The following is a 27110-nucleotide window of genomic DNA, read 5'->3' as shown; positions in this document are numbered from 1 at the left end:
ACAGCTCTGGACCATTTTACAGCCCGGTAATATATAGCATGTCATCAGACGGTCACCAGACGTCTGCAACCGAACTGTCCGCAGGAATGTTTATGGAAGCCTGAGCTCTCTAACTTACATTAACTTTGTAATATAGTGAAATTCCATAGTGTAACTGCGAGTCATTGCTTATAATTATGGGGTCAAGTTGCTGGACCTCTGGATGATAGATTTACTACATCATGGATTGCTCAAAGTTGGCCTTCTGCTCTGATGTTTATGTCCTGACTCAGTGAATTGTCATCTCCAGTGGTGTCTCATCATGGTGGTGTCCAGAAGCCTCCACCCAAAGTGTCATCTCTTGCATTAGTGAATAATTTATAGGAAAACCCCTTTAATTAATGCTGTTTCTTGGCCATCAGGCATGTTGAATAATGTAATTTACTTTAGCTCAGAGATTGATGCATTGTCCATGTCATTTTGATCTCTAAGCCGAGATCATAGGGGAGACTCTTCTACCGAAAACGATTGTGAAAAGTGGACAGTCCATTTACAGAAGTTGTGAGTTGACACACAGTAAGGGCCCATTCACACAGTGGGTTTTACGGACAGCCGCCACGAAAATCTGCCAGTGGCTGCATGCCTCTAAATGGGAGGCAGCGCTGGGGATCTCGGAGCGTCTTATAGCCGCACCAAGAGGGGATATGTTTGTTCTTGGTGCAACCGTGGCTTTAAGCCACAGCTCCACAAACCTCAGCACTGCTTCTCATTGAGATGCAAGGGAAGCAGAAAGGACGTGGCCACCGGCTGATTTTCAGCAGAACTTCGGCGCGGCTGTCCGTAACAAAATTCTGCGGTAAAACCAGCCGTGTGAATAGGCCCATATGCTGTGAATGGTATTCATCCTCCATGCTCTTTATTGGTTTGTTTGGGATCCCAAATTGCGCTAAAGCTGCATTGTGATTGGTACCCCATAGTTTTTGGTTTCGGTAAGTGGGAAAGTGGATATATTATGAATCAGTAGATCCATGTGAAGTTTAATATTTTGCATTGAAAAAAAGACAAAAGTACCATAGCTATGATACAGTAGATGAAAGGGTTACTTCTCAGAGTACAACTAGCATAGGTTAGGTTGTAATAATGTTAGGTCCAGTGTAGTAAATCTGCTCTGACCTCTCCACTGTGCTTATTATATGTTATATTCAGATCTAGTTACATGTTACTTTTTCTGTTTTTCTTGTCATACAGCAATCTTCAGTACTGGGATTTTACCTTCAAAGGTAAATCTTTTACTTACAACCAGGTATGGAACCTTTACTTCTGTTACCACAAGTGCAGAAAATTGTCTGGTTCTGTGGTCTTTGTCTCTTATCATCTATTTTCCCTGAGCTAATGGGTAAAGACTAACTGCTATGATGTCTCCCATAAACAGCACATGAACAAGAAGAGACCCTGCTCCTCTTTATAACACACCCTCAGCAGCATGGCGGACACTATATAGCAGTATTGCGCTATGTAGCTGTGAATCCAGCACTGGGATGAAAGAGAAAACTTGCAGCAGTCAGCAGCAGCAGCGTCTCTGCGTGTCTGTGCCTCTTTCCTTCTCTAGCAGCTCACTCTCTCATCCACTGTCTATTCAAGTGATCAGAGACAGGGGATGGATGTAAGAATGATGGCTCATGATCCCAGAATGATGGTCTATCCTGTGGCTAATGCAATCAATGTAAAGTCCCCCAAAACACTTTAATTTCTAAATTGTGCTGTATTTTGGGGAATGGCCTCTGTAGCTTTCTTTTGATCACTGCTGATAAGAACCCCTCTTGTGTTCCAGGTGAGGAGGATGACCGGTGCTCTGGTCGCAGTAGGTTTGGGGCATCTCACACCACAACAAATTAAACTTCACCTGGAAGAACGTAAACCACCAGTGTTCCCGGGATATATTGTTGCGCCACCTTCAGGACTTTTCCTGAGAGAAGTTGAATATGATGAGGAAGGTAAGCACGTGGTATGTGATCCTGCCCAGCCATTCAGGACTGTATGTAGGGCCTTTGTAGGATCCAGTCTGCTCTGATAGTCTGTATGTGCCGATTCTGCACATGGTTAATATATGAAGGGTACACAACAACAAAAAACAAATAGCAACCCAAAAATGGGAGAAAGAACCCCTAAGTAACGAGCCGACTCTGTAGGAACAGAATAATAACCTACATAAAGACACCTGAGTCTCTGTAGCTCAAAATATAAACCAATCTTTATTGAATACATATACAGTAACATGATACAAAGAGATGAATAACATCAATGTAAAGTGTAAATGTAGGAATGTAATCACAAAAAGGGGGGTGGCTATGAAAAGTAATTGCTAAATATTGCAGGATATATCATGGATAATAACTACAAAAAGTATTGTTGTAAATCGATAGGAAATGCCAAAACATGTATCAGTCATATCCTATGAATTACCCTGTCCCTCAATAGTGACCAGTAAATAGATCATAAAGGTCATAACCTACCCATAATGAGCAATCACAGCACACCCCAATGTGCTTGCTATCAATTTACAACAATACTTTTTTAGTTATTATCCATGATATATCCTGCAATATTTAGCGATTACTTTTCATAGTCACCCCCCTTTTTGTGATTACATTCCTACATTTACACTTTACATTGATGTTATTCCTCTCTTATTATCATGTTATGTATATGTATTCACTAAAGATTGGTTTATATTTTGAGCTACAGAGTCTCAGGTGCCTTTATGTAGGTTAGATTGATTCTGCACATGGTAGACGAACTTCTTAATTTCTGTAACTTTTTCGATATGTGACCAAATATATCAATTGACCAATAAAATTGTCTACAAAATTGCCATATTTAATAATATGTGCCAGTTTCATAAAATTAGTCTAGTGTACTAGGGGTCAGACAGCACAGTGTTCCAGGGACCAGACCTGGCGTAGGCTTTCTGTTTTTTCTAGAAAATGTTGTATGCAGTTTATTATTTAAAAATGTCATTAAACTACATCCCCCAGACTGAACACTGCTACACTGCTCTTCTGACCAATGGTTTATGAGGCTGGGAATTCCTGTCTGACCGCAGATCAAGTGCAACTGTGCAATAGATCTGCATTCGGGCAGGGACTGACGGCATCCTAAGTCATTATGGTGCTTTGAGATCGGTCTAGGAAATGTGGCCGTCACACAGACTGCATTTCACGGATCCAACGCGGTCATACAAAACTGACCTTACGGTTTGGCTACAGAGCGATCTTGGTCACCCAACACTTGTTGCGCTCAAGGACTGCGGTGTAGCGGGGCTAGTATACAAATGCATGGGGTTACCGTGTGACTCACACGTTGACCGTGACCCCAAAATCACAAAACATCCAGCAGTGTTGTATTTTTTCTGATTTTGGGGTTGTGGTCCCAGCACACATGTGCGTCGCACTGCGTCCCCATTCATTTCTGCGCTAGCACCTCTCCACTGCAATCCTTGGGTGCGACAGGTATCGCGCGACCAAGATCAGCGGGTAGCTGAACCCTTATACTCCGGTGTGTTGGTTGCAGAACCCATGAAGCAGCATCTAGAGAAGATCTAGTGCTGAGAAGACACTGACAGACCGTCCTTGTGTTTGGTCATAGCTCATGCTCTTCATATAATGAGCACCATGTCACTGACGGACAAAGAACGTTAAAGCTGTCTATGGTAATTTCCTACGAGACTGGCAGCATTTCAAAGTGTCCTCTAATTTTATCATCTTATTAGTGAGTACAAGGAAGAGAGCAGTGAAAGGAGCTGCCTGCCGGGACAATGCGGCTCTGTTATTTCACGTCTACCCATCTCCGTACCAGTTGTAGAGTGTCCCCCCCCCCATCCAAGCTGTATAACCGTACAGCTGGTGACAGAATAGGAAGTTACACAGTAATCATTACACGTCCGGGACGAGAAGCGCCTCTAATTACACCACATGGCCCATATACACTGCTGTCCAAATATGCTGAATAATGACACTGAGTGCAAGTGTTCACTTTCCTCTGATTCAGGGCAGTAAACTGCCGCATCATTGTTACTCGGAGTGCTGCCATTGATGGCAAATTAACAGAATTCTAGATATTTTGTCCTAGTGACGTCAGGGGCCGCTTATTACGTCCCAGATATTGCCTATTGTGGTTCCTCAGCCCAAATCAGTGGTCTGTAGAAGATCTGCTGGTACAGGATGTTGGGTGAAATGTGCTTAATTATACAGGTCGCCTGGTTTAGAAAAGTCATTTTTAAATACCTTATAGGGCAGTGATGGGGAACCTTTTACAGACCGAGCGACCAAACTGCAACCTAAACCCCACTTATTTATCGCAAAGTGCCAACACGGCAATTTACCCTGAATACTACAGCCCAATATAGAATATCTTCCATGTATTTTATCATTTAGCTATAATAGCCTGCCTACATTCAGTGCTCTGCTTGTGCCGTTCATAGTGCCCCATGCTCTGAAGAATGGCAGGAAAAGTCTAAGGCATATTGGTACACAAAATACTTTTTCCAGGGTGCAGGTGCCCACAGAGAGGGCTCTGAGTGCCGCCTCTGGCACCCGCGCCACCACTGCTATAGGGAATCCTGAGTTAATAGGGGGGTGTACTTACTGTCTTATCAGAGCAGAGAGCAGCTCCAAGGAGCTTGTCTCCCTCTAGGAGAGCTGACACATCCTTGCATTCCCTGCATAGTTCATTAAGTTCTGTGGACGTTGTGTAATGCTTCATTTCCCCTGGGGTGGCGCTGCAGGGAAATGGAACACTTGCTGCTTTGTTCCCAGACAGATTTCCACCGATAACTGGGGGTCCCACCTATAATCTGTTTATGGATGACCCCTTTAGCACAGATGATGTGCTTGCTTTTTATTGTGGCGGTTTCCGCTCTAATCAGTCACAGCTAAATGTGAACATAGACCCGATATTTCAACTGGCCGACAATTGGTTACATAGTTACATAGCTGTTAAGGTTGGAAAAAGACAAAAGTCCATTAAGTCCAACCTGTAATCCTGCTATATCGATCCACAGAACAAATCCCTGGATCACTGTCCATGTTCCTTTTAAAAAAGGGGTTGGGCCAAAGGGAAAGGGTGTGTAGAACAAGATTTCTGTACATAGTCATAAGCCTCAATGTTATTTTGAATGATACTTTTTTGTATGGTTAATCATTTCCCCCCTTAGACATCTTTTTTTAAGGCTAAACAAATTCAGTTCTTTTAATCTTTGCTCATAACTAAGACTCTCCATGCCCCTTATCAGTTTAGTCGCTCTCCTCTATACTTCTCCAGCTGCAGAGCGTCCTTTTTATGGACTGGTGCCCAGAACTGAACCGCATATTCCAGGTGATGCCGCTCCGAAGCTTCTTATAGGGGCAATATTACATCCCTGTCCCGCGAGTCCATACTATTTTTAATACAAGAACAAATTCTGTTGTATACCTCCCAACTTTCTAAATGAACAAAGAGGGACATATTGTGCGGTGTGCAAAGTGCGTTGCGGCAAATTTTATTTTACATAACTATGCACCTAATCCCAAGTACTCCTCTTAATGCCCCCACATAGTAATTATTCCCCCTTCATGCCACCAAACAGTATTTATGCCGACATTGTGCCCCCTCACAGAATTATGCCCAGTAATATTCCCACAGTAATATTCCCTCAGTAATATTCCCTGTTATATGCCCCCAGTAATATGCCCAGCTGTGCCCCCAGTAGTGTGCCCAGTTATGTGCCACCACAAGTGTTCCCAGTTATGTGCCCCTCACAGAACCTAAAAAGCTGACTACCGGCCGGCCCGAACACACAGACACTAGGTATGGAGAGCCGGCAGGGGGGAATTATGATGAAGCAGGGAGCCGACAGGCAACTGTCTCTGCTTCCTATGGACGCAGGGACAGCTGCCAGAAAGCGGGACATACCTCCCCTGTTACCAGGACAGTGGGACAGCCACTGTAATCCAGGACTGTCCCGCCGGATCCCGGACAGTTGGGAGGTATGATGATGGCCTTAGAGGCAGCTGACTGGCATTGCATGCTGCTATTTAGTCTGTGATCTACTAATACACCCAGATCCTTCTCCACCAGTGACTCCCCCTAGGACATATGCTGCATGCAGATTATTAGCCCCCTAGTACATATGACATTTCTCTATATTGAACCTCATTTGCCACATGGAGGCCCAAACAGTACGTTTGCCCAAGTCAGCTTGTAACCTATTAACATCTTCCATAGACTGGACCGTATTACAAAGGTGGGTGTCATCTGCAAAAATAGAAACAGCACTACTAATCCCCTCGTCTGTCATTAATGAAGGAGTTAAATAATAGTGGACCCAGCACAGAACCTTGGGGTACACCACTTATAACCTTCTGGTTAGTCATCAGATTGTAGATAGGGCTGCGTCAAAGATTTCCAGATGCTTCAGTGATGAAAATAAATAAAATCTGATCTGTATAATAGCTACGTATTGACTGTCCAATATGCGTGAAAAAATGGAATGAGAAAATGAGTCGAATACCAAGTATCATGGCAGCCAGATTACCCCTATATGTCCCTCCTTTGTAAAGATGGGTCAATCAGTAAAATTTGCCTTGTGTGGGTTTCTAGCATGGAGCTGTAGTTGCCGCATGGAGCATATCTGACATTTCAGCCTCCAGTGTCTTATACGCAGTAAATACATCTACGTAATGGTAAATTCAGGGGTCGGCGAAACATTGACAATATGACTTTTGAACTTATTCTTCATTCAGAGGAAATGACTGAAGTCATGACATCCTCTCCTCTGGCATCTCTTAGTAGCACTACACTAACCCAAGAGATTGACAAGAGTCTGAACCATGCTTCAAATCTTACTGCAGTTTACATTTAGATCTGTTTCCTGCAATACCGCTCTTCACCACTAGTAGATAAAAAATATTATCCATAGACAACATTGTCCTACTGCTACATCCTTCATAACTGATTGTGATACTGATTAATATTTCCTTTATTTAGACTTAAAAAGCTACAAGCCCGAGCCGAGAAGACGCTCTCCAGGAGATACGTGACTGGAACACCTCCGGAAATCTGATTTCTACTTTTTTTTATATAACATAATTCTCTGAATATGGATGAATTTTGTATTTTCACATTATACAGTGCTTGTATCCAGGAGTCCTGACCACCATGTGGTCCAGCAGTGGTGGTCGTGCTTGCACACTATAAGAAAAACGTACTGTACATGATAAATGCAATATGCTGAAGTGAGACTACCCCTTTAATGCTCTATCCTAAGGATGGGTCATCAACGGTTGGTCTTGGAAACGTAGCAAACTTTAACTTGACACTTAAAAGTATTGTCCCATCTGGGACATTTATGGCATATCGATAGGATGTGCCATAAATGTCTGATGTTGTGGGTCCCATCTCATGACGGGTGCACTGGGCTAGTTTCCAAATTCCCATAGCAGTAAATGGAAAGCAAGCCGCTCCATTCACCACTATGGCACTCTATTGCTATTTTGGTAAGTCCCATAGTGGTGAATAGAGGGATGGTTCACTTAGGTGCCCTGTTCTTGAGATAGGCATGGGTCACAGAGGTAGGACTTGCCCCTCTGGCACAATTGTTCCATATCCTATCAATACGTCATAAATGTTCCAGATGGGGGATACACCTTTGACATCTTAAATACACTGTTGCAGCAAATTTTAAATTGACGCTTAATACAACAAAAGCCATCGATAGGGTCAAGTTGTGTTAAAGGGGTTTTTCAAAGTCATATTTATTATGAGACAACTACAAAGACATGGGTAATATAATAATAATAAAAAAATAGTTTACCTTCCCACTCCCCTGCGATCCAGCGCTGCCCCGCTACCTTCCCACTCCCCTGCGATGCAGCGCTGCCCCGCTACCTTCCCACTCCCCTGCGATGCAGCGCTGCCCCGCTACCTTCCCACTCCCCTGCGATGCAGCGCTGCCCCGCTACCTTCCCACTCCCCTGCGATCCAGCGCTGCCCGCTACCTTCCCACTCCCCTGCGATCCACCTTCCCACTCCCCTGCGATCCAGCGCTGCCCCGCTACCTTCCCACTCCCCTGCGATCCAGCGCTGCCCCGCTACCTTCCACTCCCCTCGACCAGCGCTACTCCCCCCTGCGATCCAGCGCTACCTTCCCACTCCCCTGCGATCCAGCGCTACCTTCCCACTCCCCTGCGATCCAGCGCTACCTTCCCACTCCCCTGCGATCCAGCGCTACCTTCCCACTCCCCTGCGATCCAGCGCTACCTTCCCACTCCCCTGCGATCCAGCGCTACCTTCCCACTCCCCTGCGATCCAGCGCTACCTTCCCACTCCCCTGCGATCCAGCGCTACCTTCCCACTCCCCTGCGATCCAGCGCTACCTTCCCACTCCCCTGCGATCCAGCGCTACCTTCCCACTCCCCTGCGATCCAGCGCTGCCCCGCTACCTTCCCACTCCCCTGCGAACCAGCGCTGCCCCCGCTACCTTCCCACTCCCCTGCGAACCAGCGCTGCCCCGCTACCTTCCCACTCCCCTGCGAACCAGCGCTGCCCCGCTACCTTCCCACTCCCCTGCGATCCAGCGCTGCCCCGCTACCTTCCCACTCCCCTGCGATGCAGCGCTGCCCCGCTACCTTCCCACTCCCCTGCGATGCAGCGCTGCCCCGCTACCTTCCCACTCCCCTGCGATGCAGCGCTGCCCCGCTACCTTCCCACTCCCCTGCGATGCAGCGCTGCCCCGCTACCTTCCCACTCCCCTGCCATCCAGCGCTGCCCCGCTACCTTCCCACTCCCCTGCCATCCAGCGCTGCCCCGCTACCTTCCCACTCCCCTGCGATCCAGCGCTGCCCCGCTACCTTCCCACTCCCCTGCGATCCAGCGCTGCCCCGCTACCTTCCCACTCCCCTGCGAACCAGCGCTGCCCCGCTACCTTCTCACTCCCCTGCGAACCAGCGCTGCCCCACTACTACCTCTGCAGCCTGTAAAGCTATCACTGCTATAATGCTTTTGTCCACGTTAACACAAATGCATTTAATGTCACATTTTACAGATCACATCTAGAAGTAGAGTAAGGGTCCATTCACACGTCCGTAATTTGGGGCCACATTCGTTCCGCAATTTGTGGACCTATTTACTTTCAATGGGGCTGGAACAGATGCAAATCCGCATTTCCGGGATCCGCATCCGTTTTTTCAGGATCAGTTTTTTCGGGATCCGCAATTCCGTTCCTGAAAAAAATAGATGATGTCCTATTCTTGTCCGCAATTGCAGACCAGAAAAGGCATTTTCTATTATAGTGTCTGTGATGTGCGGTCCACAAATTGCGGATCGCACATTGCGGATCCGCAAAACACTTACGGATGTGTGACTAGACCCTAACTCTGTTTATTCTTTACATATTTTGTATTGATGGTGTGCTACAACCTGTATTATAGGCTGCAGTCATAACTTTAGGTATAAAGTATGACTTAAACATGGGCGGACTGGAAACCTAAAGTGGCCCTAAAAAAATAAAATAAAAAATAAAAGTGGCCCCATGTTGTTGGTGGATTCAAATTGATGGATGGTGGGGCAACACAAGTAGGCAGGGTCAGCAATATCATAGTGTAAAATGCCATCCCATCAGAACCATATACCATAGAGCAGCACCATATGTTGCCCCAAAAGCTGTCCTCTTGTTGTGGCCATCCATTGCTGCCATTTTCTGTCCTCCTCCAGTTGTCTCTAATTAAAATATGGAGCAAGGGGCTTAGGAGGTGAGATGTGGGCCACAGAAGTTGAATTCAGGAGGACATGTGCGGTCGCTGGCTAAGTACATGAGTACCTAATTTTCACAGTGTTAATTACCTCTGAGAGCTCATTATGTACCTGGCCAGCGGCAGAGAGGAGGGCTTGGGTGGCCCCATGGGCATCGGCCCACCGGGAGATTTCCCTGTAAGGTCTACGACCAATCCACCCCTGGGCTTGAATAAATAAATGAATGAATAAAATTCACATCCAGCTTGTGCAGCCCTTGTGCAGCCCTTGTGCCTGCCTGCCTTCATGGACGCAGAAGAGTCTAGTTAGTTGTGCGTCTTGTTGTTTTCTCCTGTGTATTTTTTACATTACTTATACCATCATCATTTTATTTTTTTTGTATTAAAGCGTAACATTTTTCACATTTTTGTATCCCTCCTGTTCTGAATCCCCAGCTTGTGTCCTGCACCTTACATGTAATTATCATGTTGTGCTCTGCACTGTGCCATCTTAAAAGAGCTTTGCCTCCACCTACTGGACATTGTAAGGTACTGCTCAGTTGCACAACTTCCTTATCAAACCTTGGGCTTCAGCCAGATCCCTCAGGTTCTTCCGATCCGGTTGTTAAAATTACAGTGGCAGCTGGAGATGAGCACTTCCATTCCATAGTTTAGCTCCTTAGGCCCCTTTCACACGAGTTAGTTTTCCACACGGGTGCAATGTGTGAAGTGAATGCATAGCAACCCGCACTGAATCCTGACCCATTCATTTCAATGGGTCTGTGTACATGAGCGTTTTTTTCACGCATCAGTTCTGCGTTGCGGGAAAATCGCAGCATGTTCTATATTCTGCGTTTTTCACACAGCCCTGGCCCCAAAGTAGTGAATGGGGCTTCAGTGAAAAGCGCATTGTATCCGGAAGCAAGTGCGGGTGCGATGCGTTTTTCACTGATGGTTGCTAAGAGATGTTGTTTGTAAACCTTCAGTTTTGTATCACGTGCGTTTAAAACGCATCAAAACGCATTGCACCCGCATTGCACCCGCGCTGAATAAACTGAACGCCATCGCAGACAAACCTGACTGAACTTGCTTGCAAAATGGTGCATCCTGAATGCATCCGGAGCCAATCCTTCACGTTCCTGTGAAAAAGGCCTGAGGCCCCTTGCAGACGAGCGAGTATTCTGCGCGGGTGCAATGCGTGATGTGAACGCATTGCACCCGCAGGGAATCCAGACCCATTCATTTCAATGGGGCTGTGCACATGTGCGTTGGTGTTCCCGCATCACTTGTGAGTTGCGTGAAAATCGCAGCATGTTCTATATTCTGTGATCTGGCAATCTGTATGCAAACGGAGGCGGATCCGTCTTACAAATGCATTGCAATACCGGATCCGTCTCTCCGGTGTCATCCAGAAAAACAGATCCGTTATATATATTTTTTTCACATCTTTACCGGTCTGCACATGCGCAGACCAGAAGGACGGATCCGGCATTGCAGTATTTTTAATGCCGGATCCGGCACTAATACATTTCAATGTAAATTAATGCTGGATCTGGCATTCCGGCAACTGATCCGGAATTTTGGGCGGAGATAATACCGCAGCATGCTGCGGTATTTTCTCTGTCCAAAGCGCTGTTCAGTGACTGAAGACATCCTGATGCATCCTGAACGGATGGGGATAAAACTGATCAGTTATTTTCCGGTATAGGGCCCCTAGGACGGAACTCAATACCGGAAAAGAAAAACTCACCTGTGAAAGTACTCTTAGTTGCCCATAGCAACCAATCAGATTCCACCTTTCACTTTTTAGAGCTTGTTTTCACCAGTTTTGATAAATCTCCCCCAGTCTTCTGCTAACCCCACCTGTCTGAGACCCGAGCGTACATTTATACTGTGCCATTTGAGTTGTTTTTGTCTCCTGCAGGGGTTTTTGCGCTACTTATGGTAATGTGCAGGCAGGTCACTTCCTGTGGTTGCATGGAGTGTATATGTTAAGCAGAACTTTGCTACATGTACTTTACTTGAACTATTCACGCTGTGCTGAGGATAGGCGTATGGTGCTGTAAGTCCTCCAGCAGTTCACCAGCTGGTCCTCCTCCGTGGTCACTTACATGGAGACTACAGAAGGTACCATCTTGAATGTCACTACAGAAAAATGCAGCGTACAGGCGGACTTCCAGTATGGATTCTTCACAGTCACATACAGCCTAGTGTTCATACTTGGCTTACCAGGGAATGCCGTGGCCCTGTATTACCTGTGCAAGCGCAGGCAGCGCTCCCGCAGCTCCAATATCTACTTTGTAAACCTGTCTGCGGTGGATTCATTCTTCATCTGCCTCCTGCCATTTCGCATTTATTATCATAATACTGGGAATAACTGGATCTTCGGAGATGTTCCTTGCCGCATTACTGGTGCCCTTTTCTACGCCAACATCTACCTGAGCATTGGCTTCTTCACATGTATAAGTGTGGACAGGTACCTTGCTGTGGTCCATCCACTGATGTACATGAAGCTCAAGTGTACTCGCTGCTCCTTGATACTGACCATTGTAATCTGGATCATATGCAGCGCCATTATATTGCCTTTAATCCTGGGAGGACCACTGGGCAGTGCCCCTGAGAATGGCACAAGGACTTCTTGTTTTGAGGACTTCTCCACTTCAATGTGGCAGCATCGTCTGGCACCTTATAATATTTGCGCCTTGATCTTTGGGTTTTTGGTCCCTTTCACTGTCGTTGGAGTGGTGATTCCATCATTAGCACGAAGGATATGTAGGATAAAATCCAGCATCCATCGTAAAGTGGCCTTGAGGATCGTCGTCTTCATCCTGCTGGTGTGCGTGGTGTGTTTTTTGCCCTACCATGTCTCACACCTACTGCACTTCATGATGAGACTGGACATCATCCAGGACTGTGCGTTAGCCATGCACATCTACAAGTTACGTCGCATCACTTTAGCTTTAGTAAGTGTTAACAGCTGCCTGAACCCCATTCTGTACTTCATCCCATATTTAAGTCGGAAGCTCCATGCTCCCTACTCTAAGCAGACCTACAACATTCAGAATGGAAGACCCACAGACAAAGCTTCTCCTAAGATAACGTCACCTTGTCCTTTACCAAGCAGACTTGAACCTATTACTATACTGAAGGCCAGGGTTGAATGGTCAGTCCTATAATACAAACAGGAGCAACTGTCCTCCCTTCATTGGCCCTAAAAGCACAGACGTGGATTTTGGCTATTCTAGATCACCTGGGTTTAAGGTTCTGCTATACTGGTTCTGTCTTCTAGTTTTGCCCTGAACTAGACTGTAACTTCTGGCACGATCATCAAAGAAACTGACACTTTACCTGTCTAGGTTACGTAAGGAATGTATGTACATGTCCAACCATGAATAAATATTTTCAGTGAAGATGTAACCTATAGATTCTATGTATATCACTTTGCAGACTCTTACTGCAGTAAGTATAATGATTCCTATTTAATAATCTAGACACCTGCCTTTTGAACCTTCTGTCGATCTTCTACAATGTGGCTTTGGGAGTTTTTCTTTCTCTTCTTCTAGAGGGCTAATATCATACCAGGGTCATGTATTTTTATCTCTTTTGATAAAATCTTACCTGCTTTTGCAGCTGCTGCTTGACATTGAGTGCTGCAGCCTAGCTCCTGTTTTTTCTTCTGCTGTCCCCAGCTTCATTCCATTTACTGTACTTTATTTCACATTTATCAGCATTAAAACTAATCGGTCATGCTGCCAGCTTATCTAGATCTTTCTGTACTACTTATCATGCTGAATTTCAGTATCCTACAGTTTTGTATAATTGTGAACGGGATTGAAAGTTCAGGGTCAGTTTTTGCCATTAATAGACTAAAAAGAATTGAGCTCAACACCGATACTTGTGCTACCCACCTGTAAATATTTTACATACCAGAGACGGCAGTAACACTGTTCCACCTTTTTACCTTTCTTAAATATTCATACATTAGCCCTCCTACAATAGTGTGGTACTGATCTTGTTGAGAGGCTAAGATGATGAGAAACAACAGCCTATCAACTGTCAAGCTCAATTCCCTCAGTACTCATGGATGAATACAGTCCGAATCGGGAGCTTTACCAAGCTCAGCTCAATTCCCTCAGTACTCGTGGATGAATACAGTCCGAATCGGGAGCTTTACCAAGCTCAGCTCAATTCCCTCAGTACTCGTGGATGAATACAGTCCGAATCAGGAGCTTTACCAAGCTCAGCTCTATTCCCTCAGTACTCGTGGGTACTGATCTTGTTGAGAGGCTAAGATGATGAGAAACAACAGCCTATCAACTGTCAAGCGCTATTCCCTCAGTACTCGTGGATGAATACAGTCCGAATCGGGAGCTTTACCAAGCTCAGCTCTATTCCCTCAGTACTCGTGGATGAATACAGTCCGAATCGGGAGCTTTACCAAGCTCAGCTCTATTCCCTCAGTACCCGTGGATGAATACAGTCCGAATCGGGAGCTTTACCAAGCTCAATTCCCTCAGGACTTGTGGATGAATACAGAATGAATCAGGGGCTTTATTTGCTGAAGAACCATACACATCCACATCGCCATTCAAGCCGCCACTGGCACACAATGAAAGGATGAGCACGCTCAGAAGTCATCCCAATGTATTCCAGTGCAATTTGCGGGTGTAAAGTAGGAGAATGGTAGTCATTGTGGGCAACCACACTGTTTATGCTCAATAGTGCTATTTGACGAGAGCGCAGCATTTTCATCATCGTTTACCTGTTCCTTGTCGACACTACAGCGGCTGAGCAGTCTATTATAGCTACTCCGCCCCATTCACTTAAATGAGACAGAGCAGTTGTAGTTACACTCCGACCCATTCAAGTACATGGGGTGGAGTAGCTGTAATTACACTGTACAACCGCTGCCATGATGACGGTGGGCAGGTAAATAGTGAAGAGAACGTAGCTCTTGCAGGAACAGATAATTGGCGGGGGTGCCAGGAGTCAGACCCCCGCCAATCTGATATTGAAGACCTTTCCTGATGATGGGTCATCAATATCGGAAACTTGACAACTACTTTAATGCATTAAAATTTCCAAAAACTGCTCTTATGGGTATTGTCCCATCTGGGTAACCCAGTACGGACATACGGTGGTGTTCTTAGCAGCCTGGTTTAGAACACGTAATGATGGCTTCGCCACTGTTCTTTATTTGCGCTGTTTGTATACTGCCCCCTGTGGTTTATCTGCAGTCCGTTCTAACCCATTTTCCATAGTTAAACTTTACCTATTCACACATCATGTGCAGTCACTACAGAAAAGTGAAGTTTCCTGTATTAGTGGTTGTACGCTCCCTTACATGTATTTATAGTCTTGTTTCATTGTGATGGTGCTCAGTGACAATCTCCCACAGACGGAAAGCTCAGACCCACACAGGAAACTGTAATCCACTGCACAAACAATAACCTTGCATCTCTCCAAGCCCTGAATGTTTCACTTGAGACCATCCACATGCACGCTGATGGAAATCTACGTGGATTAAATCCACTTCACGTTATACTTGTTACCATTTTCAAGATCACTTACATTGTACTGCACTTTGCTGCAGAATTTCCGTGTAACAAATACAGGTCCTTCTCAAAAAATTAGCATATTGTGATAAAGTTCATTATTTTCTGTAATGTACTGATAAACATTAGACTTTCATATATTTTAGATTCATTACACACCAACTGAAGTAGTTCAAGCCTTTTATTGTTTTAATATTGATGATTTTGGCATACAGCTCATGAAAACCCAAAATTCCTATCTAAAAAAATTAGCATATCATGAAAAGGTTCTCTAAACGAGCTATTAACCTAATCATCTGAATCAACTAATTAACTCTAAACACCTGCAAAAGATTCCTGAGGCTTTTAAAAACTCCCAGCCTGGTTCATTACTCAAAACCGCAATCATGGGTAAGACTGCCGACCTGACTGCTGTCCAGAAGGCCATCACTGACACCCTCAAGCAAGAGGGTAAGACACAGAAAGAAATTTCTGAACGAATAGGCTGTTCCCAGAGTGCTGTATCAAGGCACCTCAGTGGGAAGTCTGTGGGAAGGAAAAAGTGTGGCAGAAAACACTGCACAACGAGAAGAGGTGACCGGACCCTGAGGAAGATTGTGGAGAAGGACCGATTCCAGACCTTGGGGGACCTGCGGAAGCAGTGGACTGAGTCTGGAGTAGAAACATCCAGAGCCACCGTGTACAGGCGTGTGCAGGAAATGGGCTACAGGTGCCGCATTCCCCAGAAACAGCGGCAGAAGCGCCTGACCTGGGCTACAGAGAAGCAGCACTGGACTGTTGCGCAGTGGTCCAAAGTACTTTTTTCGGATGAAAGCAAATTTTGCATGTCATTCGGAAATCAAGTTGCCAGAGTCTGGAGGAAGACTGGGGAGAGGGAAATGCCAAAATGCCTGAAGTCCAGTGTCAAGTACCCACAGTCAGTGATGGTCTGGGGTGCCATGTCAGCTGCTGGTGTTGGTCCACTGTGTTTTCAGGGTCAATGCAGCTAGCTATCAGGAGATTTTGGAGCACTTCATGCTTCCATCTGCTGAAAAGCTTTATGGAGATGAAGATTTCATTTTTCAGCACGACCTGGCACATGCTCACAGTGCCAAAACCACTGGTAAATGGTTTACTGACCATGGTATTACTGTGCTCAATTGGCCTGCCAACTCTCCTGACCTGAACCCCATAGAGAATCTGTGGGATATTGGGAAGAGAAAGTTGAGAGACGCAAGACCCAACACTCTGGATGAGCTTAACGCCGCTATCGAAGCATCCTGGGCCTCCATAACACCTCAGCATTGCCACAGGCTGATTGCCTCCATGCCACGCCGCATTGAAGCAGTCATTTCTGCAAAAGGATTTCCGACCAAGTATTGAGGGCATAACTGAACATAATTATTTGAAGGTTGACTTTTTTTTTGTATTAAAAACACTTTTCTTTTATTGGTCGGATGAAATATGCTAATTTTTTTAGATAGGAAATTTGGGTTTTCATGAGCTGTATGCCAAAATCATCAATATTAAAACAATAAAAGGCTTGAACTACTTCAGTTGGTGTGTAATGAATCTAAAATATATGAAAGTCTAATGTTTATCAGTACATTACAGAAAATAATGAACTTTATCACAATATGCTAATTTTTTTAGAAGGACCTGTATGCTGTGTGTGAACACAGCCGTATAGTCTGGACTGCAGGTGATACACTGCAACAAACCCTCAACATGGCAGATGGGTGTAGTTTAAAAAATAAAATAAAAATTAAAACTTCATGATATCTGAGGCATTGTCCCATCTCAGCTCTCCCAGTATTAGGTGAACATAAGCAGGCCGTTTCCATCCACAGGTACTTTGAATGCGGTAAGAAATTGAATTTTTTTTTTTTTTTTTTTCTTTCAAATCAACCAGATATTGAATTCCTCAATTAGGCTACTTTCACACTCACGTTTGGTGCGAATCAGTCATGGATCTGCACAGACAGATCCGTTCAGATAATACAACTGTCTGCATCCGTTCAGAACGGATCCGTTTGTATTATCTTTACAATAGCCAAGATGGATCCGTCGTGAACTCCATTGAAAGTCAATGGAGGACGGATCCGTTTTCTATTGTGCCAGATTGTGTCATAAAAAACGGATCCGATGGACTTACATTGTGTGTCAGAACGGATCCGTTTGGCTCAGTTTCGTCAGATGGACAGTCCGCTTCCAAAGCGCAATAAAGACGGAACGGAGGCAAACTGATGCATTCTGAGCGGATCCTTATCCATTCAGAATGCATTAGGGCAAAACTGATCTGTTTTGGACCGATTGTGAGAGCCCTGAACGGATCTCAGAAACGGAAAACCAAAACGCGAGTGTGAAAGTATCCTAAGTAATTAAGATACAATTTTTGATACAGAAGATAAACTATATCATTACAAAATATTCACTTTATTAAAATGGATGCTTCAGACGACACATGTATATGGCTAGAAATAAACTTAAATACACACCTTATTTTATTTTTTTTAGAGAGGGGCTGACGTTAAAAAAAAAAATTATATATAACCATACTCTCCTCCACCAGTACCCTACTGCTACTTCTGTCCCTGCTACAGTGCACTTCCTGTCCAGCACAGCACAGGCGGGTTACTACTAAGGCCTGTGATTGGCTGAACAGGCTTTTCCTAGAGTTTCCAGCTATGTTGAGCTTGGACATGGCAGCGATGGGTGGTCAGAGGTGGAGAGTATAGATTCTTTATTATTTTAACATTATTATTATTTGCACCTTTATTTATAAAGGGGAAAAAAAAACTACCCGAAAATGTTATTAGGTGCAGAACGTCACCACTGCCGCACCATCCACTGGCTGCAATGGTGAATTTCTGTCCATAATAAAAGGTCGTACTCAAGTGCCGAACGCAACAAAGACTGGGCAGTGAAGGGGTTAAATTTGAAAAAAGTGGAGTCTGGGACACTCATTTTATAGCCTTGTGCATGTCAGGTTGGGGGGTTTCTACAGTTGACCTATACAAGTAATGTACATAAAGCAATTAATGCAGTTGTAGCCGATCCTGCCCTTCGGGACCAGTGGCTGAAGCAAGTCACCAGATCAGTTACTGAAGGCACGGGATGCTGTGAGCTCAGATGTCCCCATTTCAGTCCAGATCATATAAATCATTGCATCTGCAAAGGTCCTCTACCTTTAAATGTAAGGGTCCTTTCACACTAGCGTTATTCTTTTCCGACATAGAGTTCCGTCCTAGGGGCTCAATACAGGAAAAGAACTGATCAGTTTTATCCCCATGCATTCTGAATGGAGAGCAATCTGTTCAGTTCAGTCCTTTTGACTGTTCAGGACAGAGATAATACCGCAGCATGCTACGGTTTTATCTCTGCACGAAATTCCGGATCAGACCGCAAAAAAAATGTGAAAAAATAATAAAATGTCGGATCCGTTTTTCCAGATTACACCAGAGAGACGGATCCAGCATTTCAATGCATTTGACATACGGATCAAGATCCTGATCAGTCTGACAAATGCCATTAGTTTGCCTATGTTTTGACGGAACTGCTTGCCGGAAACCTTTGCCGCAAGTGTGAAAGTAGCCTAAATGTTATAAATTGTAACATGGTGAAGAGATAATACAAGTCCAGTGCACATCTATTTCGACACTGGCTCTGACTGGTGAAGTGGGAAAGTACAGCGAGTTCAGGCAACGATCTAGCTGGTGCCTTGTGGTAAACCTTTCTTGAGAACAGATGTCAGGAAACTCCCCAACTCTTCATCCTTCAAAAAAAGAGAGAAGCAACCAACATAACATGTTATTTAGAGCATAAGAATAGTAGTAGTTTTGGGAAAGTATTTAAACAGTGTGAATTAAATGCAAATATACCTTTATCTCAGCTATCTACAGTTAGGTCCATATATATTTGGACAGAGACAACATTTTTCTAATTTTTGTTCTGTACATTACCACAATGGAGTTTGAACAGCACAGTTCAGATGCAGTTGAAGTTCAGACTTTCAGCTTTAATTCAGTGGGTTGAACAAAATGATTGCATAAAAATGTGAGGAACTAAAGCATTTTTTTTAAACTCAATCCCTTCATTTCTGGGGCTCAAAAGTAATTGGATAAATTAAATAATTGTAAATAAAATGTTAATTTCTAATACTTGGTTGAAACCCCTTTGTTGGCAATGACTGCCTGAAGTCTTGAACTCCTGGACATCACCAGACGCTGTGTTTCCTCCTCTTTAATGCTCGGCCAGGCCTTTACTGCCGCGGTTTTCAGTTGCTGTTTGTTTGTGGTCTTTCTGTCTGAAGTTTATTCTTTAACAAATGAAATGCTCTATTGGGTTCAGATCCGGTGACTGACTCGGCCATTCAAGAATATTCCACTTTGCTTTAATAAACTCCTGGATTGCTTTGGCTTTATGGTTTTTAAGATGTTTTTTTTTTAGCAAAGTCCAATCTAGCCTTCTTATTCTTGAGGCTAATGAGTGGCCTGCACTGTGCAGTGAACCCTCTGTAATTACTTTGATGCAGTCTTCTCTTTATGGTAGATTTGGATATTGATACGCCTGTATCCTGGAGAGTGTTGTTCACTTGGTTGGCTGCTGTGAAGGGGTTTCTCTTCACCATGGTAATTATTCTGCGATCATCCACAACTTTCTTCTGTGGGCGTCCAGGTCTTTTTTCATTGTTGAGGTCACCAGTGCTTGCTTTCTTTCTTAGGATGTACCAAACTGTAGATTTTGCCACTGCTTATAGTGTAGCAATTTCTCGGATGGGTTTTTTCTGTTTTCGCATGGAGAGCTCCTTTGACCGCATGTTTACTTCTCAGCAAAATCTTCTAAATTCAAGCACCAAACCTCAAATCAACGCCAGGCCTTTTATGAGCCTTTGAGTCAATTGTCCAATTACTTTTGGTCCCTTTAAAACCAGGGTGCCACCTGTAAAGGAGCTATAACTCCTAAACCCTTCATCCAATTTTAATGTGGATACCCTCAAATAAAAGCTAAAAGTCTGGAATGTATGTCCATTTTATAACTATAACTTGAATATGATTTAGTAAAACAGGTAATAAAAACAAAATTTGTGTCAGTGTCCAAAAATATATGGAACTAACTGTATCTCATCCATCTATACACACATAGATATACAGAACCACACAAGTTTCATCTTCATGCACACTAAAGTATTTTTATTCCATGTGCTATCTGCACAGATGCTGACAGCACAATGACCCATTCAGTTTTTTGAGCCATAAACATCTGTATTTTTTTCAGGTCCATGTAGCCGTTCCCCAAATTATACAACATGTCCTATTGTGGTCTGTACTGTGGACGAGAATAGTCTTTTCTAAGGATGGGAGTGAAAAATAAATTGGATTTTTGTACTCACCTGTAAAATCCTTTTATGTTCCTGGAAGGATACAGAAAGCCGTGGGTATAGTTGCTGCCATTAAGTAAGAAAAGTGTTAGCTGCTCCTATCAGCCAAACCCCTTGAGCTGACACGGAGCTAATCAGTTTGTACTCAAGCAGTAGGAGCAGCCATCATCGGATAAACCGTAAAACGCAGAAAGAACTCTGGACGGGTCAGCACCACCAAGAGTGGGACCCACCAGAAAAATCAGGAAACAACTGGGTGGGACCTGATTGTTTTCTTCAGGACAAAGTCACCCAGTGGGCCACCACAGGTAAAAGCACTGCAGATAGCATCTCCACCAGTGGCTCCATAGGATCACTGAACAGAGTGCACGCTGCGAGATGTCTGTTCAGATTGAATAGCGCAGTAAACAGGAACAATAGAAGAAGAAAAAGAGAAATGGTTGACAGCCCACGTGACTGCCGCACAGGACATGCTCATCTGGGGTTAGCAGGGATGGAAAGTATAGGTTGTAGGTGCAAAAGAACCCTGCAAGCATCTAAAATGAGGAGAGGCTGGTGGAAGTTTTCTAAAAAAAAAAAAATACAAAACTGCATATTCATAGGATATGCCCAAGGTGAGGCTTGACAGGCAGGTCAGGGAGAAATATCGTAAAAGGGGTTGTTGTTTTTTTTGTTTTGTTGCGCCTGCCTACCTGACTGCACAGACGCAACCCACGAACATTGTGGGTTGAAACTCGGCTAGAATGATGTGCTCAATGTACGGCACTTGATCCAGAAACGGAATTAGACTGGGGAGTGCAGTGCTTGCCCAGTAAGGAAAGTCACTGCTTCTAAGTCTGGGCACTGTAGGCATACTGAGATTTGAAAAAAAAAAAAAAAAAAGGATAACCCCTTTAAGGGAGACAAAAGATGACCCGATTGATGACTAGAAGTTTAGGAAACTTAGACCTGCCAGGCTTATAGACCCATAAGATAGAAGTTAGCACTGTGCTCCGAAGGTCAGGACTCGGACTTTGCCAGCTATCCAGGTGGTAATAGGAAAAAAAACGCTTGTTGCTTGGGTCTCTGAAAACACTGTCAAGCCTGGAACCCAGGAACCAAGTGGAGACAAACCCATGAGGGTGATTCCAGCAGTGAGATGGACGGTGAATTCTGAGCAGATGGAAAAGGAGCACCTGCCTAGACGGGAATCGGGCAGATAGACTGTCCAAGAGAGCTGAATAGATGCACTATGCGAGCGACATAGATGGGGCCCAGACAGATTCCACGGAGTGAATTAGACGCTGGCGCAGAAGCCACAACATGAAAGGAGATAAATTGCTCCTCCTACTGAAGGGGGCAATGCAGTTGCTGGGTGCACATCAGAAATGCAGCTGTCTGATGCACATCTCCACTGTGTAGGCCTATCAGGTACAGAATCCACTGCCAGCACAAGTGCTTCACCTATGGAAGGGGGTAAAGTGGTTGCCCAGTGCACAACGGAACTAGGAAGGCTTGGGAGAAACAACAGCTGGTGACAGAGCAAGTGCCCCACCTGTTGGAAGGGGGTAATGCGGTTGCCTGATGCACAGCGGGGCTACATAGGCTTGTGATATACAACAGCCAGTAATCACGCATCTAGCCACAGCTTAATTACTCCACCTAGTGGAGAGGTCATGTAACTGCTTGGTGCATACGAGAACTGCATAGGCTACCATTATGGGTGCTTAGTGCACATCAAGAATGGCATCTAGCCGAGACTACCTCACCTATTAAAGGGTGCATGAAATAATTGACAGCCATCCCTTAGAGTTTTGGAAGGGCCAAGTTGGCCCCAAACTGAGATGGAGAAAAAAGTGGAGGGGGGAGCACAGATGACCCAGGCCAGGCTCAAGTGGAAAACAATGTAAATCCACCTTGCTAGTAGGGTGGGTGGGTTGAAAGTTGCTGCGGACTGTAGAAAGGGGTGGGGAGCGGGAAGGTAACCAAGAGTTTGAGGTCTGACACTATACCAGATGAGATAGCAGAAATGAACCGCAGCACTCCCAGGTCCTTAAAAAGTATATTGTTTATTCGCCAAGATGTGCGATGTTTCGAACTTACATGGTCTTTCTCAAGGATGCTTGAGAAAGACCATGTAAGATCGAAACATTGCACATCTTGGTGAGTAAACAATATACTTTTTAAGGACCTGGGAGTGCTGCGGTTAATTTCTACCATTTGATTGACGGGGAACCATTGACTGGTACCCATCACCGCTGGCACCACCACCATACTGATGGAGGAACCTGACCTGTAAGTGCTGCTACAAACCATTTTAAATTATTTTTAGACCAGAACTGGGTACTGCAGTACAAGGCTGCCCCAGACGCTCTGCCCCAGACGCTCGCACTGCAAGCTGGGCACGGGGCACTGCAACACGCACCCGCTCTACGACCTGGACAACAGAAGGGTGCAGGGTGGAGAAACAGAATGTCTCCCTGGCTAACCAGATGGACTGGTAGGCCGAGAGGACAGCTTGACATATCAGAGCCAGACCCAGGAGGTGGGAGCTATCGGAGCTCCATCTCCTACACAGTACCAGGCCTGAGGCCAAAGGTGTATTATGCAGGTGCCCTGCCACTTGCACCGTGAGCTCGGCCCGAATAGCTGCAGCAGGCACCCTCAGGGCACTGCACCGTGCGCTTCAGTATCTAGCACAGGAGCAGTACAGGAAAGAGACTCGCAATACAGAAGAAAATTTCCAGTGAGCCTCTTTCCTGTACTGTGCCTTTGATGGATACGCAGCACGAGATTGAGAAGTCAGGGCCAGGTGTGATGACGTTTTTCACTTTCTGGCCCTGTTAATTAAAGTAGAAAAAGCGTTGCAGTTGCAGAGAGAGCTGAGCCTCTAGGTGTAACGACAACACCCCCGTTCCTCCTAAATACCGCTTTGTATATATTAAAACTTCATTTTTCTCAGCAATGTGGGGAAATTGCTGCTCCTACTTTATACTAGAATACTCTGGTGTGCCGATATTCCCACTAGAAGCAAGGCTCTGGAATACAATGTTGTTGGAACAATGGCACCATTTTTTTCCTCATATTCAGCAATAACTCCAGTCCCAGTCATTTAACACCTTGGATGCCATGGTCAAAAGTGACTACAGCATCTGCGCAGTTAGGCTACATTCACTGGACCGTATGCGTTTTGCGGTCCGCAAAACACGGATCCGCAAAATATACAGATGACATCTGTTTGGCCTCTTTTTTTTGCGGATCCGTTGTAACAATGCCTATTCTAGTCCGCAAAACGGACAAGAATAGGACATGTTCTATTTTTTTTTTAAATGGACATACGAATGCGGACAGCATATGGAATGCTGTCCGCATTTCTTGCGAACCTATTGAAATGAGTGGGTCCGCATCCTATCTGCAAAAAATAAAAAATAAATGGAACGGACACAAAATACGTTCATGTGCATGAGGCCTTAGAGAGAGAAGGCAATGGAACAACTATACTTAAAGGGGTTATCCAACCCTTGAAATGCTCCACCATACGCCCGAGCCCTTCACACACACAATATACTTACCTCTCTCCCCAGCATCCGCGTTGCTTCTGGTTCCTGCACGGCCGCTGCTGCTTCTCCCCGTGCGCGGATGAAAACATGGGGAGAAGCAGCGGCGGCCGTGCGGGGACCAGGAGCTACGCGGGTGCCGGGGAGCGAGGTAAGTATATTGTGTGTGAAGGGCCCGGGCCTATAAGGGGGCATTTCGGGAATCGGATAACCTCCTTAATTGCCATTGCTGCATCTGTAACAATCTACACCATGAAGGGAACACATTATTTATCCCACATGCTGAACGTTAGTTAAAAAAAAACGCCAGAATTACTGTTTTTGGTCTCCTCGTGTTCAAATGAGGGAATAAAAAGTAATCAAAAAGTTATATGTACCTCAGAATAGTACCAATAAAAAACTATTCTGTAAAAAAAAAAAAATAATAGGCCCTCAGACAGATCTGCTGATGGAACACGCAAGTGATGGCTCTCAGACTATGGCGACACAGAAACAAATGGTATCACCATAATCGTACTTTCGGGTGAACAATGTAACATCCTTAAAAAAAATAAAAAAAATGTAAGGGAGCCTGTCACCTGGATTTTGTGTATAGAGCTGAGGACATGGGTTGCTAGATGGCCGCTAGCACATCCACAATACCCAGTCCCCCCCATAGCTCTGGGCGCTTTTGTTATGTATAAAAACCGATCTGATACATATGCAAATTACCCTGAGATGAGTCAGAGCTTGAAAATATGACTCTTCTCTGGTCACACAAGTTAGATATGACTCTTATGTTAATTTGCATATGTATCAAATCGTTTTTTTTTTACACAATAAAAGCACACAGAGCTATGGGGACTGGGTATAGCGGATGTGCTAGCGGCGATCTAGCAACCCATGTCCTCAGCTCTATACCCAAAATCCCGGTGACAGGTTCCTTTTTTTTTTTATATAATCCCCCAAGAACCAGTTAATAAAATGTAGTTGATAAGTGCATCCTGAAATAAGGTCACTGAAAAAAAACTAATCACCCAACTAAAAAAGCCCCCAATACTGCTATATGGTTGAAAAATAAACAGTTATGTCTTTGGTAATGTGACAATTAATATAAATGCCATGCCCATGAGGCCGAAACCGTTCACATGCTTAAAAGGGAACTCCAGCAAAAAATGTTACTCTCAGACATGCTATAAAAGGTACATGATGTAATCTGTAGTGAATGCCATTTTCTTACCAGTGTCTGTATTTGTGAGTTATAACCTCCCTAATGCTTCTCATCTGTGTCATGTGACCAGCAATCATACTCTCCAACTGACATAGCGTCTTATGTGTGGACAGGAAGTCCGTTTCTCTGTGTATTCCTATGGGAGCCTTAATGTCAGTCTCATAGGAATGGATAGACAAGTAACTGACTTCCTGTCCTGTGTCAGTTGGAGATCAGAGAGTTGGTCACATGACACCGCTGAGTATCAGTAGGGAGGGGATAGCTCACAAATACAGTCACTGATGAGAAGATTACATCATGTACCTTTCTAACAGGCCAGAAAATAAATTTTTGCGGGAGTTCTACTTTAAAAAGGGGTTCAAATACTTTTTCCCATTTTTATCAACACTTTATAGAATAACCTCTTCTGGCATGTCTACTTTAGGCCTCATGCACAAGACCGTATTTTGTATCAGTGTCTGACCCCCATTTCCTGTGGATGGCACACGGATCCATTTGTCTATGGATCTGCGCAAAAAAGTTGTGTCCATTCCACAAATTATAGAACCTGCCAGTATTGCAGCCGAGAAAAATAATTTCTAGTAATGGAAGTCACAAAAATGGGGTTTGCGCTAGAAAGGTGTCCGTATTTTTCAGATCTGTAGTTTGGAGACACGGCAGTGAGCATGAGGCCTTATGCTGATGGGGAAGGCTTTCATAACGTCCACTCACCTGATATGTCCAAGATATAAGAAGATCTTTAGTGCCGGGGTCATCAGAACTGGTAGAGACCTGGAGGAGGATGGATTCTACCATGATGGAGCCATCGGGCATGTGCTGTACTGAGCGATCCTTAAGAATACTGCACAAAAGAAAAGCCACGCAGGAGAGGTTACATCATGTCCAGGCTTTGTTTCAGCTGCAGGAAACCCCTTTTCCCATCATTTATATGCAAAGCTTAGGTTTAGTCACTTCGTGTATTCATCAATGTAAAATGATTGAAATTGCTCCATTTAAAAACAGAAAAGTGATTAAAACCTGCCTAAAATCATCAATTACAGTATACGAGCTGCTACATAGGGTGCATGGCTTATGCAGGCGACGCTTGGAGAACTTTATTTCCCTGCAGCTGCTCCAAGATTGAGATGAAGGAAGTCATTGTGACAGTGTTAGGCCTCATGCACACTACCGTAGTGTTGGTGCGCATGTTTTGCAGATTGGATGCAGACCCATTCACTTTTGAGCCCCACTGAAATTAATGGGTCTTCATCGGATCTGAAAAAAATGCTGATCGGGTGCGGACCGAAATTACGGTTCTGTGCACGAGGCCGTAATGGGAGTTTTGATTAAAGTGGCTCTAAACCACAGATTACACTCAAGAAGAAAAACAGATTCTTCAGAAAAAAGACTAAAACCAAGAGTTTGGGGGTTTAGTCACGTCATGGTCAGGCAGCCTTTTTTGCCTGAATTTCACCAAATTGTTGATGAAATCACATTGGCTGCAACAACAAAAATAATGTTTTTCTCTATGTAATAATATTACAGGCTATAGCTACTAGAGAGGGGTCTTCCTCTGGATCAACTTGCAGGATAACAGGCCGAACTGGATGGACAAATGTCTTTTTTCGGCCTTATGTACTATGTTACTATGTTATGCAAGGTTTTCTACATAATCCCCATGGGACACACAGACTAAGGGCTCATTCTCACGACCGGATCAATTCATTT

At 44.5% G+C, this 27110-nt stretch overlaps 3 protein-coding genes across 4 annotated transcripts in view; 2 read left to right on the top strand and 1 right to left on the bottom strand.

The window, feature by feature from the left end:
* The window catches only part of PUSL1 (pseudouridine synthase like 1), an 88072-nt gene extending 80075 nt beyond the window's left edge, over positions 1-7997 (top strand). For both annotated transcript variants that reach the window (XM_044275245.1, XM_044275246.1), the window contains exons 6-8: positions 1228-1282; positions 1811-1973; positions 7003-7997. In XM_044275245.1, coding sequence (XP_044131180.1) covers positions 1228-1282; positions 1811-1973; positions 7003-7055 — 271 coding nt within the window. In that variant the 3' untranslated portion in view covers positions 7056-7997. The remainder of the gene's footprint in view (positions 1-1227; positions 1283-1810; positions 1974-7002) is intronic.
* Positions 7998-11739: 3742 nt separating this feature from the next.
* On the top strand, positions 11740-13155 carry LOC122924293 (lysophosphatidic acid receptor 6-like). The gene has a single exon (XM_044275248.1). The coding sequence runs from the start codon at positions 11855-11857 to the stop codon at positions 12917-12919; it is 1065 nt and encodes a 354-aa protein (XP_044131183.1). The 5' UTR covers positions 11740-11854; the 3' UTR covers positions 12920-13155.
* A 5601-nt stretch (positions 13156-18756) lies between these two features.
* Positions 18757-27110, bottom strand: part of INTS11 (integrator complex subunit 11) — a 31822-nt gene continuing 23468 nt past the window's right edge. The window contains exons 17-18 of the mRNA XM_044275242.1: positions 26115-26244; positions 18757-19052 (exon numbers count right to left, since the gene is read on the bottom strand). Coding sequence (XP_044131177.1) covers positions 18987-19052; positions 26115-26244 — 196 coding nt within the window. The 3' untranslated portion in view covers positions 18757-18986. The remainder of the gene's footprint in view (positions 19053-26114; positions 26245-27110) is intronic.

Source organism: Bufo gargarizans, unplaced genomic scaffold, assembly GCF_014858855.1.
Source record: "Bufo gargarizans isolate SCDJY-AF-19 unplaced genomic scaffold, ASM1485885v1 original_scaffold_993_pilon, whole genome shotgun sequence".
Lineage (NCBI taxonomy): Eukaryota > Metazoa > Chordata > Amphibia > Anura > Bufonidae > Bufo > Bufo gargarizans.
The sequence above is the reverse complement of the archived record's forward strand: the minus strand, read 5'-3'. Positions and strand labels throughout refer to the sequence as shown.

Excerpts from the sequence above, each read along its gene's own strand:
- LOC122924293 (XM_044275248.1), top strand. The coding sequence starts at position 11,855 with ATGGAGACTACAGAAGGTACCATCTTGAATGTCACTACAGAAAAATGC.